This window comes from Leptodactylus fuscus, chromosome 11 (genome assembly GCF_031893055.1).
Source record: "Leptodactylus fuscus isolate aLepFus1 chromosome 11, aLepFus1.hap2, whole genome shotgun sequence".
In the NCBI taxonomy this organism is placed as follows: domain Eukaryota; kingdom Metazoa; phylum Chordata; class Amphibia; order Anura; family Leptodactylidae; genus Leptodactylus; species Leptodactylus fuscus.
The window spans coordinates 39,086,087-39,099,550 of NC_134275.1; the positions used below are offsets into that span (position 1 = coordinate 39,086,087).

General features: G+C 45.0%; 1 protein-coding gene across 1 annotated transcript in view; it reads right to left on the minus strand.

Moving 5' to 3' along the window:
- Nucleotides 1-7,245: 7,245 nt before the first annotated feature.
- The window catches only part of ITIH6 (inter-alpha-trypsin inhibitor heavy chain family member 6), a 36,514-nt gene continuing 30,295 nt past the window's right edge, over nucleotides 7,246-13,464 (minus strand). The window contains exons 10-14 of the mRNA XM_075260043.1: nucleotides 11,824-11,913; nucleotides 10,480-10,524; nucleotides 10,165-10,278; nucleotides 8,942-9,322; nucleotides 7,246-8,376 (exon numbers count right to left, since the gene is read on the minus strand). Of these exons, the coding sequence (XP_075116144.1) occupies nucleotides 8,135-8,376; nucleotides 8,942-9,322; nucleotides 10,165-10,278; nucleotides 10,480-10,524; nucleotides 11,824-11,913 (872 nt within the window). The 3' untranslated portion in view covers nucleotides 7,246-8,134. The remainder of the gene's footprint in view (nucleotides 8,377-8,941; nucleotides 9,323-10,164; nucleotides 10,279-10,479; nucleotides 10,525-11,823; nucleotides 11,914-13,464) is intronic.

Genomic DNA, 13,464 nt, shown 5'->3' on the forward strand with positions numbered 1-13,464 from the left:
ATATATATATATATATATATATATATATATATATATATATATATATATATATAGCAATACACCTCTAGTGGTGACTACGGGAAGTCAATTTTTTTTATTATGTATCTATGCACATACTGTGTACATTATAGGTATGAATCATGTATATACATACTGTATGCATGCTTGTGTATATTATACGGTATATAAATACATACATATCTGTCTACTATATGTGTTGTGGTCAGAAGATTTACAGATTAAGCATCAACTTCATGGATTGTCTCCATTTATGACAAATGTGAACTACAGACCTATGGTGGACTCTTGGAGGGTTTTCTTCAGCAGGTGCCCATTGCGCAGGATCTCCTCCTGTGACTGGAGCGTGGCGTTCTGAGCTTGCATCATTTCTTCTGCCATCAGGTTTGTGGTTTCCAGCTGCTTGGCTACACTGTCAGAATTCGCCGTCAGTCTACAGGGAAATATATCAAGTCAGAGAATGGAAAGAGGCCTACACAGGCAGACTTCTGTAATGGTCAGCAGAGTTCTAAACATCAGGAAGACACTAGATGGCGCTGCAGATCTGCTTGGGACACGGCGCAGAATTCCATCCTAGCCAGTTGTGTTAGGCTGCATTCACACCGAGATTTTTTTGTCAGGATACAGTCCTATGGTGAGGCGTTTTTAGGAGGAGGAATTTGAGTTAGTTTCCTGACCAAAAAAACTCTGTGTGAACGCAGCCTAACATATATGCTACCAAATTTCAGGGTCCATACTATAGTTTGTATACAACCTTATCTTGAATGGTGGAATCTTTTGGTACCCACTATATAGTGTACTACCATATAGTGCTCACATATTAGTATCCATAACAACCTTATACACTATTCTCACCACCATATACTGCAAAGTGATTCTACGGCACAGCGCCCACGTCCAAGGGTGTAGCAGTAGCACTAACCCGCTGCTACCAGATTGGGTCACGTACCTGAGGATGATGTCCTGGGTCTTCTCCTGCCACAGCTCATTCTGTAGGTAATAGCAGATACTGTGTGCATGGGTGAAAAACGCCGTGTAGGCGTTAAATGCCACTGTATCCATGCCATGGGTGCACTCCCGCACTGTGCTCTGCTCCGTACACACTGGGAAGTCTCGCCCCGATCTGTAGAGGACACATGGGTACCCCATTAAATTCACCTGGAACCACATTTTACTTATTGACTCAGAACCAGCACCATCTTTATTATAGGTTGTGTCTGCAGCTCCATTGTAGTGAAGGCTGCAGTACCAGTTACAGCCTGCTGGCAAGGGGGGCATGATTTATTTAAAAAATAAATAACTTTTTATAACTTCATACACTGCCCTTAAAAAATTATACCTAATACCTGGCACCATGTTTCATACTAACCTCTGCAAGTGACAGTGGGTGAAGGCCAGAGCGATTCTGCTTTGCTCTTCCTCATTGAGCTGCTTGCACCCCACATCTACTCTCTCCAGAGCTCTCCTCCAGCAGTCTCCATAGCGAGGATGTTGAGCGAAGTTCTGCAGCAGCTGCAGCTGTGTCCTCCCATTCTCTATCTCACTGGGGTCCGTATCAGATCTGGCACACCACAGAGTGAAGGCGAATAATAGCAGGAAGGCTACGGGAATATGGCTGGCCATGGATTGTCAGGTGGCAGGAGCCTGGCAGCTAGTGAAGAGAGAAATAGAGAGGTCATTATAGGCTTCACCTATACTGGTATAGCAATGGCAGAGGTTACAAAGACTGGCATATTTGCACCATGGAGAAACTATGGGCTACAATCCCCCCACAAGGTGGAAAGTATGGTGCATGTGAACCTTGAAGGGGCGGGATATTCAGAGCCAGGGATGGAGTTGGACTTCATCCTGTAAATCTTATACCAAAGCCGCCTTAAGGGGATGGAAACTTATCCTATTGAGGCTCGGTTCACACCTGCACTTGTACTACGTTCTTGGATTCCGTTCCCCTCTCTGCCCTTTTTGAGCGGAAACCACACGGAGTCATTACAGTCAATGGAGTCCATGGATTTTTACATTGCATTTTGGCTGTGCTTGGGGTTTCAGCTCAGCCCTTTTACTTGAATGGGACTTAGCTGAAAACAGGTCACGTGCTGAAAATTTAAGTAACTTGACTTACTTACAGTTCTGTCACCCGTCAAGCCTGGGTCTGTGGCCTAGTAGTCATCTCATCAGGCTTGGTTAGCAGCCCACTCCACCCTGGCACCTCTCCATCAGATAGGGAGACCCTCTCTCCTCCCTCACATCGCCTCTCCAGCAGGGAGGGAGACCCTCTCTCACATCACCTCTCCAGCAGGGAGGGAGACCCTCTCTCCTCCCTCACATCACCTCTCCAGCAGGGAGGGAGACCCTCTCTCCTCCCTCACATCGCCTCTCCAGCAGGGCGGGAGACCCTCTCTCACATCACCTCTCCAGCAGGGAGGGAGACCCTCTCTCCTCCCTCACATCACCTCTCCAGCAGGGAGGGAGACCCTCTCTCCTCCCTCACATCACCTCTCCAGCAGGGAGGGAGACCCTCTCTTCCCTCATATCACCTCTCCAGCAGGGAGGGAGACCCTCTCTCCTCCCTCACATCACCTCTCCATCTTTCCTATCTCTTACACAGCAGCCTCATTTGCCATCTTCATGCTTGCAGATCCTCTCCAGGTCCCCACTTTGACAACCAGTGTCCCAACCAGAGTTCCTCTCTGCATTCACCTGTTCTCTGCCTGGAGCCGCAGCAACCACCGTTGAAGGGACTCCTACATGTGCACCCCAAGCAGGGAGATGCACCTACTCACTTGGGCATGTACATTACTGGCCAAGATGGCCCTCAAATTTTTTTGTATCAGAGTTCTGCTCACATGGTCTATATCCTCCTACCTTTGTACCTTTTCTTGCAGAATGTAGTGGTCCAGCATTACAGATTAGTAGCCAGAGTGCACCGCTACTCTCTGGACACAATGGGGCAAAGTCCAGCATCCACAGGGGCATCAACTACACTACTGAGGTGTGGGGGTCTCAGATGCTCCAAGAGAAGGGTATAAGGTTGGGCTCAGAGACATACACAGAGCCCACACATTCTCTCCCCTCATTCCTGCAGTTTGTAATCCTTTGCACTCCTGAGCACGCCATATACAATGTCCTCCTAATACTTACTGTTGGTTGAGCTCAGGAGTGAAGAAGGCTTTAAGGAATAGGAGGAGGAGATTATTTTGTCAGGACATGACACCTAGGCAATGACAGACTGGCCCATCACACTATCATAGGATCCTCCAGTGAGCCCAGGCTCTATCACAATAATAGTCTATCAGAAGACCCTCAAATATGAAGGGTACTATTGTCTATTTCCTAGGGGTGGTTGGAGGGTGGGCCCCAGAATCATTTTATCTGCTGGACCTAAAAACCCCCGTCTGACACTACTTGCCTGTTTTTCAGGAAGGTTTACCCTTCTTACAAGATTCTGACATTAGGGCAGAGTGGGCAAGGGGGTAACATGAGGGGGTGCAGAGGGTGCAGCTGTATCTGGTCCACAGCCCTAAGAGGCCCATAACATGGCTTTATCCAATACAAGGGGACCTGTATTATAAATTACACCGGAGTGGAGTGCCTGGTACAGATTTGGTATTGGCAACGTTGCAGACTGCAGCACCAACCACGTGGATAAGATTTCAACATATTTTATCTATATGGTGCACGGACAGGTTGACGCGACATGTCAATTTAAGCTGCAGATTTCCATCGCAAACCTGAGTTCTTTCAATGAAAGAGGGCAAAATCTGCAACAAAATCAACATTACACAAATTCTCACCACCTACCCCAATAGACAGTAAGTGCCCCCTTGTGTCCTGGACCCTGGGCAGCTGCCCACACACGTGAACATAAAAGAGCACAATGATTTATGCAAAAAATAAAACACAAAAAATCATAAACTATATGGATAAAAGAAATAAAATAAAAAAATTTAAGTCCGTATTAAATTAGTTTACCTCCTCTGTACCGATCCACCCGGGCGCTAGGATCCCACCAGAACTGCTAGGCCGCACCTGCGCCCATCACATCAATTAATACATCTGCAGCCCCGCCCCGGACAAGGTTAAAACTCTTACTGGAACAGAAATAGTTAACCAGGTTGCAGCCCCACCCAGCACAAGGTTAAACCTCTTACTGGAATGGAAATAGTTAACCAGGTTGCCTGCGATTAGGAAAAATTGTCCTGTATTTGTTTCCATAAACAGCACCACTCTCCCCCATAGGCTGTGACTGGTACTGCGTCTTAGCCTCATATACTGAGCTGCAATACCAGACTCATCCTGTGGACAGAGGTGGTGCTGTTTCTATTAAGAAAACAAAAACCTAAGGCTGGGGTTACCAATAATCCTTTTCATCATACCATTGCCTTCATAATATTTGTAGCCCCACCCTTTGGTCACATTCAGACAACATAATGCATCCATATTCTAACATCTGAGTGCCTCAGTCTCTTCCCCATAGCTTGGTGCAGTATTTTACTAACACGATACACACAAATCTAGTTGCATTGTCCCACCTCTTCCTGTGTCAGTCATTACTGCAGCATACCTCCCAACCGTCCCGATTTCCGCGGGACAGTCACGATTTGGGTGACATGTCCCGCGGTCCCGGTTGGAGGGAGGTATGTCCCGATTTCAACTCAGATCTGCGTCCAGAGGACGCAGATCTGAGTTGAACACATATGCGGCTGAAGGAAGGAGCTGACACAGGTCAGCTCCTCGCTTCGCCGCTGCCCGCGTCTCTCCCTGACACATGCGGCTGAAGCTGCTCGCTTCGCCGCTGCGTCTCTCTCGCTGACACATGCGGCTGAAGTGAGGAGCTGACCTGTGTCAGCTCCTCGCTTCGCCACTGCCGCCGGCTCCTGGCTTGTAGACGCGATGTGACAAGCCAGGAGCCGGCAACAGCGGCGAAGCGAGGAGCTGACAGGTCAGCTCCTCGCTTCAGCCGCATGTGTCAGCGAGAGAGACACGCAGCGGCTAAGCGAGCACGCGAGCAGCTTCAGCCGCATGTGTCAGGGAGAGAGGCGGGCAGCGGCGAAGCGAGGAGCTGACCTGTGTCAGCTCCTTCCTTCAGCTGCATGTGTCAGCGAGAGAGGCGGGCAGAGAGCGGCGAGGGAGCGGAGGAGAAGGTAAGTTTAATGTGGAGGTGGAACGTGAATCTGGGGGCAGATGAAGGAGAGGACGGTATGACACTGGGGGCAGAGATGGAGGGACATGAATCTGGGGGCACAGATGGAGGGACATGAATCTGGGGGAAGAGATGGGGGACATGAATCTGGGGGCACAGATGGGGGACATGAATCTGGGGGCAGAGATGGAGGGACAGGAATCTGGGGGCAGAGATGGGGGGACATGAATCTGGGGGCAGAGATGGGGGACATGAATCTGGGGGCAGAGATGGAGGGACATGAATCTGGGGGCAGAGATGGAGGGACATGAATCTGGGTGCAGAGATGTGGGGACATGAATCTGGGGGCAGAGATGGAGAGGACATGAATCTGGGGGCAGATGAAGGGTGTATATGAAACTGGGGGAGAGATAGAGGGGGACATATAATTTACGGGTGACTGTAGGAGGATTAAACTGTGTGCGGGCACATGAAAAATTAACGAGTGGGTGGAGTCAACACAAAAGTGGGTGGGGCTAAATTTGCGCGCCGCACATTTTGTCCCTCTTTCGGTTCTTCAAAAGTTGGGAGGTATGCTGCAGTTCTGGATTCTATTCATGGATCAGGGTGAACAGTGTACTATAGTCCTTGGGTATGTGTGATGACTCCTATATGGGTATAAAATCTGCTTTTCCTAGTTTCAATGTTTTCTTATGGGTTTCATCCAATATGGCGGCCTACCCCAGAGACTAAAGCACTGTGCAGTGAAGTGTTGGACATTTTTCCCATTTTTCTGTATAATGCCCCTATTGTAGGATGTTTATGTATTTGTCGGCCCAGTGGCTGACACTCGCAACGCCATCAATGATTTCTCTGTTCTCTGGGAAAGTTTAAGAGAAACAAAATGGAGTTCAGTGTTTATACGGCGAACGTCCGCTGAGCTCCGGAGATCCTCGAGTTACACTGCAGGAAGCCGAAGAGTTCATAGCACTAGAGGGAGATGGAAGGGTCACAAGGGGTTGGGGTCTGGGGGGCTTGTAAGGAGCGGTATCACATTCACATATGGAAAAGTTAAGGTTGTATTCACACAATGAAGTCATATTGCAATTTTTGACCACATCACTGCAAAGCTTTGGTGGCATTTTCCCAGTAGACTCAATATGAATGCACCATGTGAATTCCTCCTTAGGCAAGGGCCACGTGTCACAAGTTCGCAGTGAGTTAGCCATTGGTGGAATTGCCGGGTGAACCCGCTGTGATGACCTCTCGGACTCCCAGAAGGGCTGGCAAGTCTCCCTGGCCCACAGAATGCTCCCATATCTGCTGGGTTAGCAGTCAATTTATAGGTGATTTGGGCACAACTCCTGCCCATATCACAAGAAAAAGGAGTGCCATGATGTGCTGAAAGGGGCGTAGTCATGACCATAGGAGCGTGGCTTTGTCCAATTTTTGTTTTTCTCATACATCCTGCCATCCTTATCAGCTATAAAGAGTGTCTCTCACATTGGAGAACCCGACTATGATGTCCATTGATTTCAATGGGAACTGTGTAATGCTTGACTGTTCCTGTGGGGGTGCTGCAGGGAAAGTGAACACTTGTTGCAAGGTTTTCTCATAGATCATAGTCAATCACAACCCTCGAATAAAAAGAAATTGTTGAAAGCAGCGCACTCTCCGACCCAATGTGACATCAGGAGTAGAAAATTGCAACCACATAAAGCAACCGTATGACACCCAGGAAATATCGTCCACAGGTTCTATAATATGACCTGTGCATAATACTTGCCAAATGTTAGACCCTAAAAAGTTGCGATTGTTTTTGGTTTAATGTAAAAAGAAATAAAATACAAAAAAGTTAATGTAGTGTAATGCAAAAAATAAATAAAAATTAATGTTGTTTTTTTTTTAAATATAATTAATGCAATTAAATTATGATTTTTTAAAAACTCATTCAACAAAACATGTCCATAGCAACCAATCACATCAGTGCCTAAACCAAAGCTGAAATCTAATTGGTTATGAGTAACATTTTAGTTTTTTGTTGTTTTTTTTTACATCCGTGTGTTAAAATTTTCCCCATACTGTTTGAAAAGAAGACAATACACACAGTAAGTATTGGATTTTTTATCAGATTTTGTAACAAATTTAGAAATTAGAATTTTTTTAATTTTTGAAAATAGTCCTTGAGCATTTGTCAGGTGTGACCAGCAGGTGTCGCTGTTGATATTACAGACCTGTCTACACTGAACCACATTACATCACATCAATGGCCTTGGCTTGATCATTGAAATATGTGACAAGGGTCAATGGATGAAAAACATTTTCGATTATTTAAAAAACAAACAAAAAAAAACAACTAAACAAAAACACCAGCTCCATGAATTACTTGTTGGCCTCTTTTTGTATTATATAGAATTTCATTCATTCTCATTCTACTTTGCTTCTATACATTTTATACATTTAAGGGTTGGACAGGATTAGGAAAACAAAGCTGATTTCTTTGAGAAACAGCGCCACCCTGACCGCAGATGGTGTCTGGTATTGCATGTCAGTTCTATTAAAGTGAATGTAGCTGAGTTGTAATACCAGACATGACCTACGGACAGTTGTGGCGCTGTGTTCAAATGTTTTTCTCATTCTGTACAATCCCTTTAATTAATATTTCTCTCATATAAATATACAAAGTCATACAATTGTTATAATACAGTAACCTAAGTCCTGTGCCTCTACTATTCCTCCTGTCAATGTGAACCCAATTGGTAGACCAGTCCTTTTCTGTATAGGTATTCTATTGCAGTTCCGTGCTTGATACTAGTGCCAGATTACGAGACGTCCTGGATTATCAGTCGCTAGGTTAGAACTATTTGACTGTAGGTACATATGTAGGAGAGCTGAGTTTGTCACTATAGCACACTATCTATGGCAATCCTACACAGTTACCTACAGTCAGTTCACAAATTCAGCTCTGCTACATCTGTACATGTATGAGGGGAGGTTTTACATCTCTTGGAGGTCTGACACAACATAGGAGAGGTAGTTTCCATCTAGAATCTTCTCTACATCTGTGTGCTTCACCAACCAACATTTGGACATGTGCGTCTGTGCCGACGAGTCCTTCAAGGACTTGACCACAAGAGTCGCTGGGGCTGTGTGATTGCCTCTTCTCAGCACCCCAGAAAAGGTCACATCATTGCCCTGTTTTCGGTCAGTGACTTCTACCACGGCGTTTTGGAATTGTCCTGAAAAATATCAGAAATTGATTATCTTATATAATTGTCTTTTTGATGACTTTATTCATTTTGGTCAAGACGTCTCCTGCAAGGAAAAGAGTCTAAAGGGAGACTGTCAGGTCCTTTATGCTTACCTATGGCAATAACATACAAGGTTAGGGGGCTTAAAGGGGTTTTCTGGTCAGTGACATCATGTCCTTTTGGACACATGGCCATGCCGCTGCTCAGTCTTATTCAAATTAATGGGGCTGAGCTGCAATACCAAGAACAGCCACTATACAATGTATGTTACTGTGCTTGCTAAGCAGTGAAAAAGCCACAGCACTTGACCAAATATCACGGTCCCTTCAATCTGCTGATCGGTGGCAGTTCCATGTGTAAGAACCACATAAATATGATATTGATGACCTATTGTAGGAAGAGATGATCAAACCCCACATGGAGGAATGCCAGGGTCCCTAAACAGTGGACTTCAAATCTGAGTCAGACCTTCTCATCTATGGCCACCTCTGTAGAAATTTCAATGGGCCAGAGGGTTTCCCCAACTATCCTCTGTCCTACTGCCTGCTCTTACCTAGAAGACCTCCAGAGCTGGAAGACAACCCATCTCCTCTGACAATGTAAAAGCCCAGGTGGTTCATCTGTAGGTAGGTCGGATGCTGATAGCGATGAAACAGGATCAGCAGCTCCACATGACGACCGATCCACATGGTGATGTTGGAGAACGGCGAGATCTTGATGGTCAGTCTGGGCTTTCTCACCAGAGCGGGTCGGCTTATGGGGAGTACCATCAGTTTTTCACCCTTCAGCATCAAACTGTCCAGAGAGATATTGACTACGTAGCTGGACCTTGGCTGGTTAATGGTGATAGTAATGATGTCTAGATAGGTCCGTAGACGGTTTTCATGGCCGATTCTCAGAGGAGCCTTCATCAGATGTCCATTTACAGTGATACCTGGAAAAAAAGAGAAGTGCAGAAGGAGATCTCATTCAATAGTAACATTCTACATTCTAAACCACAGCTGCATTCACAATTCTGCAGACTTCAGAGCTGAACTCTCGACACATTTCTTTCTAACTCATACAGTGATGAAGCAGGGCCCCTGCCTCTTGCTCCCGCGGTCTTGGGAGTAGCAGGCGTAATGTATTGATGTCACTTATATCTTGCCTGCTGCTCCCTGGAGTTGGCAGTGGAGTCAGTGAAGGACTGCGGGGAAACTGGGAAAAGTGTGTATTATGTTTTTTCCATTGTTTGATGCAATATACTCTGGGGGTATTGTGGAGAAAATGATATAAATATCATGCGGACACCAGCAGAGGAACATTATACTGTGGGAACATCAGCATGGGACATCATTCTGAGACGGCCCTATGAGAGAGACATTATACTGAGGGGGCACCAGAAGGGAAACATTATAATGTGAGGATATATCCAGGGGAACATTATAATGTGAGAGCCACAATGAGGGGAGCATTATACTATAGGGATTGGGTGAAGTCAAAGTGTACGTGAACGGGGCTGAATGTGGGGCTCACTATATAAATTTGCCGTGACACGCTATGTGCTCTGCACATTTTGTATACATCTACACTGGTTTCCTCTCACCAACAGGACATATCTAAAGTTTGTGAGTTACTGATGACTACATAGAAAGTTCTTCCACTTCTTGGAGGTCAATGTTCATCACTTTGTGACTTATGGGAACTTGATCCAACCACAGTGGGGACAGCCACTTGTGACAGAACTTGACCCCACCACAGAGGACACTTAATCAGATTAAGGTGCCTGAACTTTACCTGTAGCCCGATCAGAGAGGAGCTTCAGAATATCCCCGGGCCGTCCATCTAGAGTGAAGCACAACTTCTCCCGAATTTGAGGTAAGTTGACCACAAAGTGTGGATCGCCATCAACTGAGACAACAAAATGTCATCAAATTCAGTATATATATTTATAATTATGATTTGTGTTGAAATATTTTCTGTCCCGAAAATTTTTGTAAATTAATTAAATCATTTTTTCATGATGTTTTATGGACTTTGTTGTTACTATATGTGTTTTAGATGTGAGGAGGCCACAAGTACTACCCCAAATCATGCATCAAAAGTTCTCACCAGAAGACATGAAGGTCTGCAGTCCTGGGACACCACGGGAAACGCCTGTTTTAAAAGAAAACACAACAAAACTCAGAAAGCAATGTTAATAACTTACATCATCAAATTTATCAGACATAGCCCATGCATAAGGGTGGTGCCAGAGGTGTAGCTAGCGTGGAGGCAGAGGGAAAGGCTGCCCTGGGTCCACTAGCTCTTTGAGGGGCCAACCCGTGACTGCAATCAATTCATGTTTTAATTTTAACTAGAATGATGTCTGCAGACACCGATCTAGTTAATTCCCATCCTGCAATTAACTATCTTGTAAACTGCAAGCCACTTCAGGCCTGCGGTTTACAAGACACCCAGCACAGGTGGTGCGATGACGTCATAGCATCGTACCGTAGACTTCCTTTGTGTGAACCCTGCACATAGAGTGTAGGGCCAAGAAGAGGAGGCGTTGATGGCTCCACTCACCAAAGGACCGCAGGTAGGGGAGTATAACTTTTTTTTGTTTGTTTCTTAGCACAGTTGTGGGTGTTTTATACATAGTATTATAAGGGAGGATTCATTAGGGGGCAACTATAGAAAGAGGCATTGTGAATGTAAGGAGGAGTCTTTTATATAAGGACTATTAGGGGCATTATGAATACAAGGGGGAGGGAGTTATTTATATAAGGGGTCATTAGGAGCCCAGGATTTATGTCAGGGGGATCAGGGGCTTAATATAAGGGGGCAGTTGATTTAATTAAGGTGCACTTGGGCTTTACTAAGGGTAAGGCCCCATGTAGCGGTCTGCAGCAAAAAAGCGCTGGAGGAAACCCACGACAGTAATGAATCACGGTTTTTCCTGCAGAGCTGTTCACAGAAAGTCCACAGAGGTTTCCTCTGCAGACTTTCTGCTTCCATTATACCTATAAGGAAGCCGCCAGCATTTCTGTAGGTATAATTGACATGCTGTGATTTCTAAAACCACAGGTCCAGTGCGTGTATTTTTCCGCAATGTGTGGATGGAATTTGCTAGAATCCCATCCACTTTGCAGGAATTTTTAATGATGATCTCTCCTCAGAATAAATCATCAATAAGAGATCGGTGAGTTCCTGCTGCCCAGCAGTATGAAGAGGCCATGGCTCCTTTTTATATCACACGCAGTCTGTTTATAGTGACCGTGTGATGTAATTCCAACCTAGCAGAAAAAGGAACCCATTGAAATCCATGGGAGGCTTTTTTTTTCAGCGCTGAAATTCTGCACCAAATTCCTCACCATTTTCCTCCTTAGGGTGCTCAGCTTGCTAATATGTCCCTGTTTTTCACTTCTAAATCCACATTTACCTTGAGTTACCTCAAACCTGCACTATACTCACTGAAGTAGTCCATGTCTGGCCCATCTATTAAGTCGTCCAGGTCATAGTCCGTTCCTGCTTCCCCTATATTTGCACTGTCAAAATTGGGACCTGCAAAATGAAGACAGCATATTAATTACCTGCCTAGTATTCTCTCTCTATCCTACAGATAATAGGTAGTTGCACATCCAGTTTTTATTTGATATACATTTTTTGTAGTTGTAGTGAAAAAATGTACAGAAATATACAATGATCCAACTAAACTGTACTGCAATACCGTTTATGGCCTGAGTACTGAGTGGTGCTGTTTGTAGGAAGAAAAAAAACAGCAAACTTCTACGAGTCTCAGCCTGGCAAGATTAGATATTGAAGTAGCATGTTTACAGCTTTATACCTATCGGATGATTTGCAGATGTGGGCACAGAAGTCGTTGGCGGGGTGGAGGTTTGCTCTACAAAATGTATTTAGCTGGCAGTAGGTGTGACCTGCAAACACAGAGGACCGCCTTGTGGTTTGTAGAATAGCATTTATGGTTATTTAATATTTGCTACCTCAGTACTTTGACAGCTGTTTGTTATTTTTGTAAATGCACGAAGTCCGGTGTGCCAATGATGTGCCTGGTTTGGCAAGGTGGGTATCTTCCTGTGGGCACCAGTGTTTGCTGCTGCTTTCCTGACCACTAGACAGAGTGTATACAGAGCAGCAGAGGTGACTATACGTGACTATTTATCAGTTCTAACAACTATACTTTTTCTAACATTTAGGCAGAAGTGCAGCTTTTTTGTTGCAGATTTTTCAGCGTTTTTTTTAGCCAATGTCAAGAATGGCTGCTGCTTCTTATACTTCTCCTTTCTGCTCAATCTGTCCCTGGCTTTGGCTCAAAAAACCACAGCAAAATCTGCAACAAAAATAGCTGTTTCTGCAATGTGGGGCCTCACTTTGCAAAAGCCAAGTGCTTTGGCCACAGCAAAAAACAATGTGTTTTATAGTGCCTACAAAGTGAATGGGATTCTGGGTAATCTCATTTACACATTGCAGAAACAAAATCTGCAACCGTTGCGTTTTTATAAATCGCAGCATGTCAGTTATACCTATGGAAATGCTGGCATTTTCCGTACAGGTATAATAGAAGCAGAAAGTCCGCAGCGGAAAACTCTGTGCACTTTCTGTGAAAAACGCTGCAAAAAACAACGCAATGTCTTTATACCGCTGTCTTTTTTGCAGTGCTTTTCAGCTGTGGCTCGCTACGTGGAGTCTTAGGCTGAGGCCCCACATTGCGGAAACGCAGATTCTTTTGTTGCAGATTTTGTTGCGTTTTTTTGAGCCAAAGCCAGGAGTGGATTGAGCAGAGGGTAGAAGTATAAAAATTTCCTATATAGTTCCCATTCCCTATGTAGCCATTCTTGCCTTTGGCTCAAAAAACCGCAGCAAAATCTGCCACATAAAAAGCTGCGTTTCTGCAACGTGGGCCCTCAGCCTTAAGGGGTTTTCCCAGGATTATTAATTGATGACCTATTGGTACGATCAGCTGCTTGATGAGACCAAAGCTTTTGGATGAATGATGCAACCTCCTCACTGAAAATCAAGCACTGGCTATACATTTATATAATGGCTGTGCTTGGTATTGCAGCTAAGCTCTATTCACTTGAATGAGACTGAGCT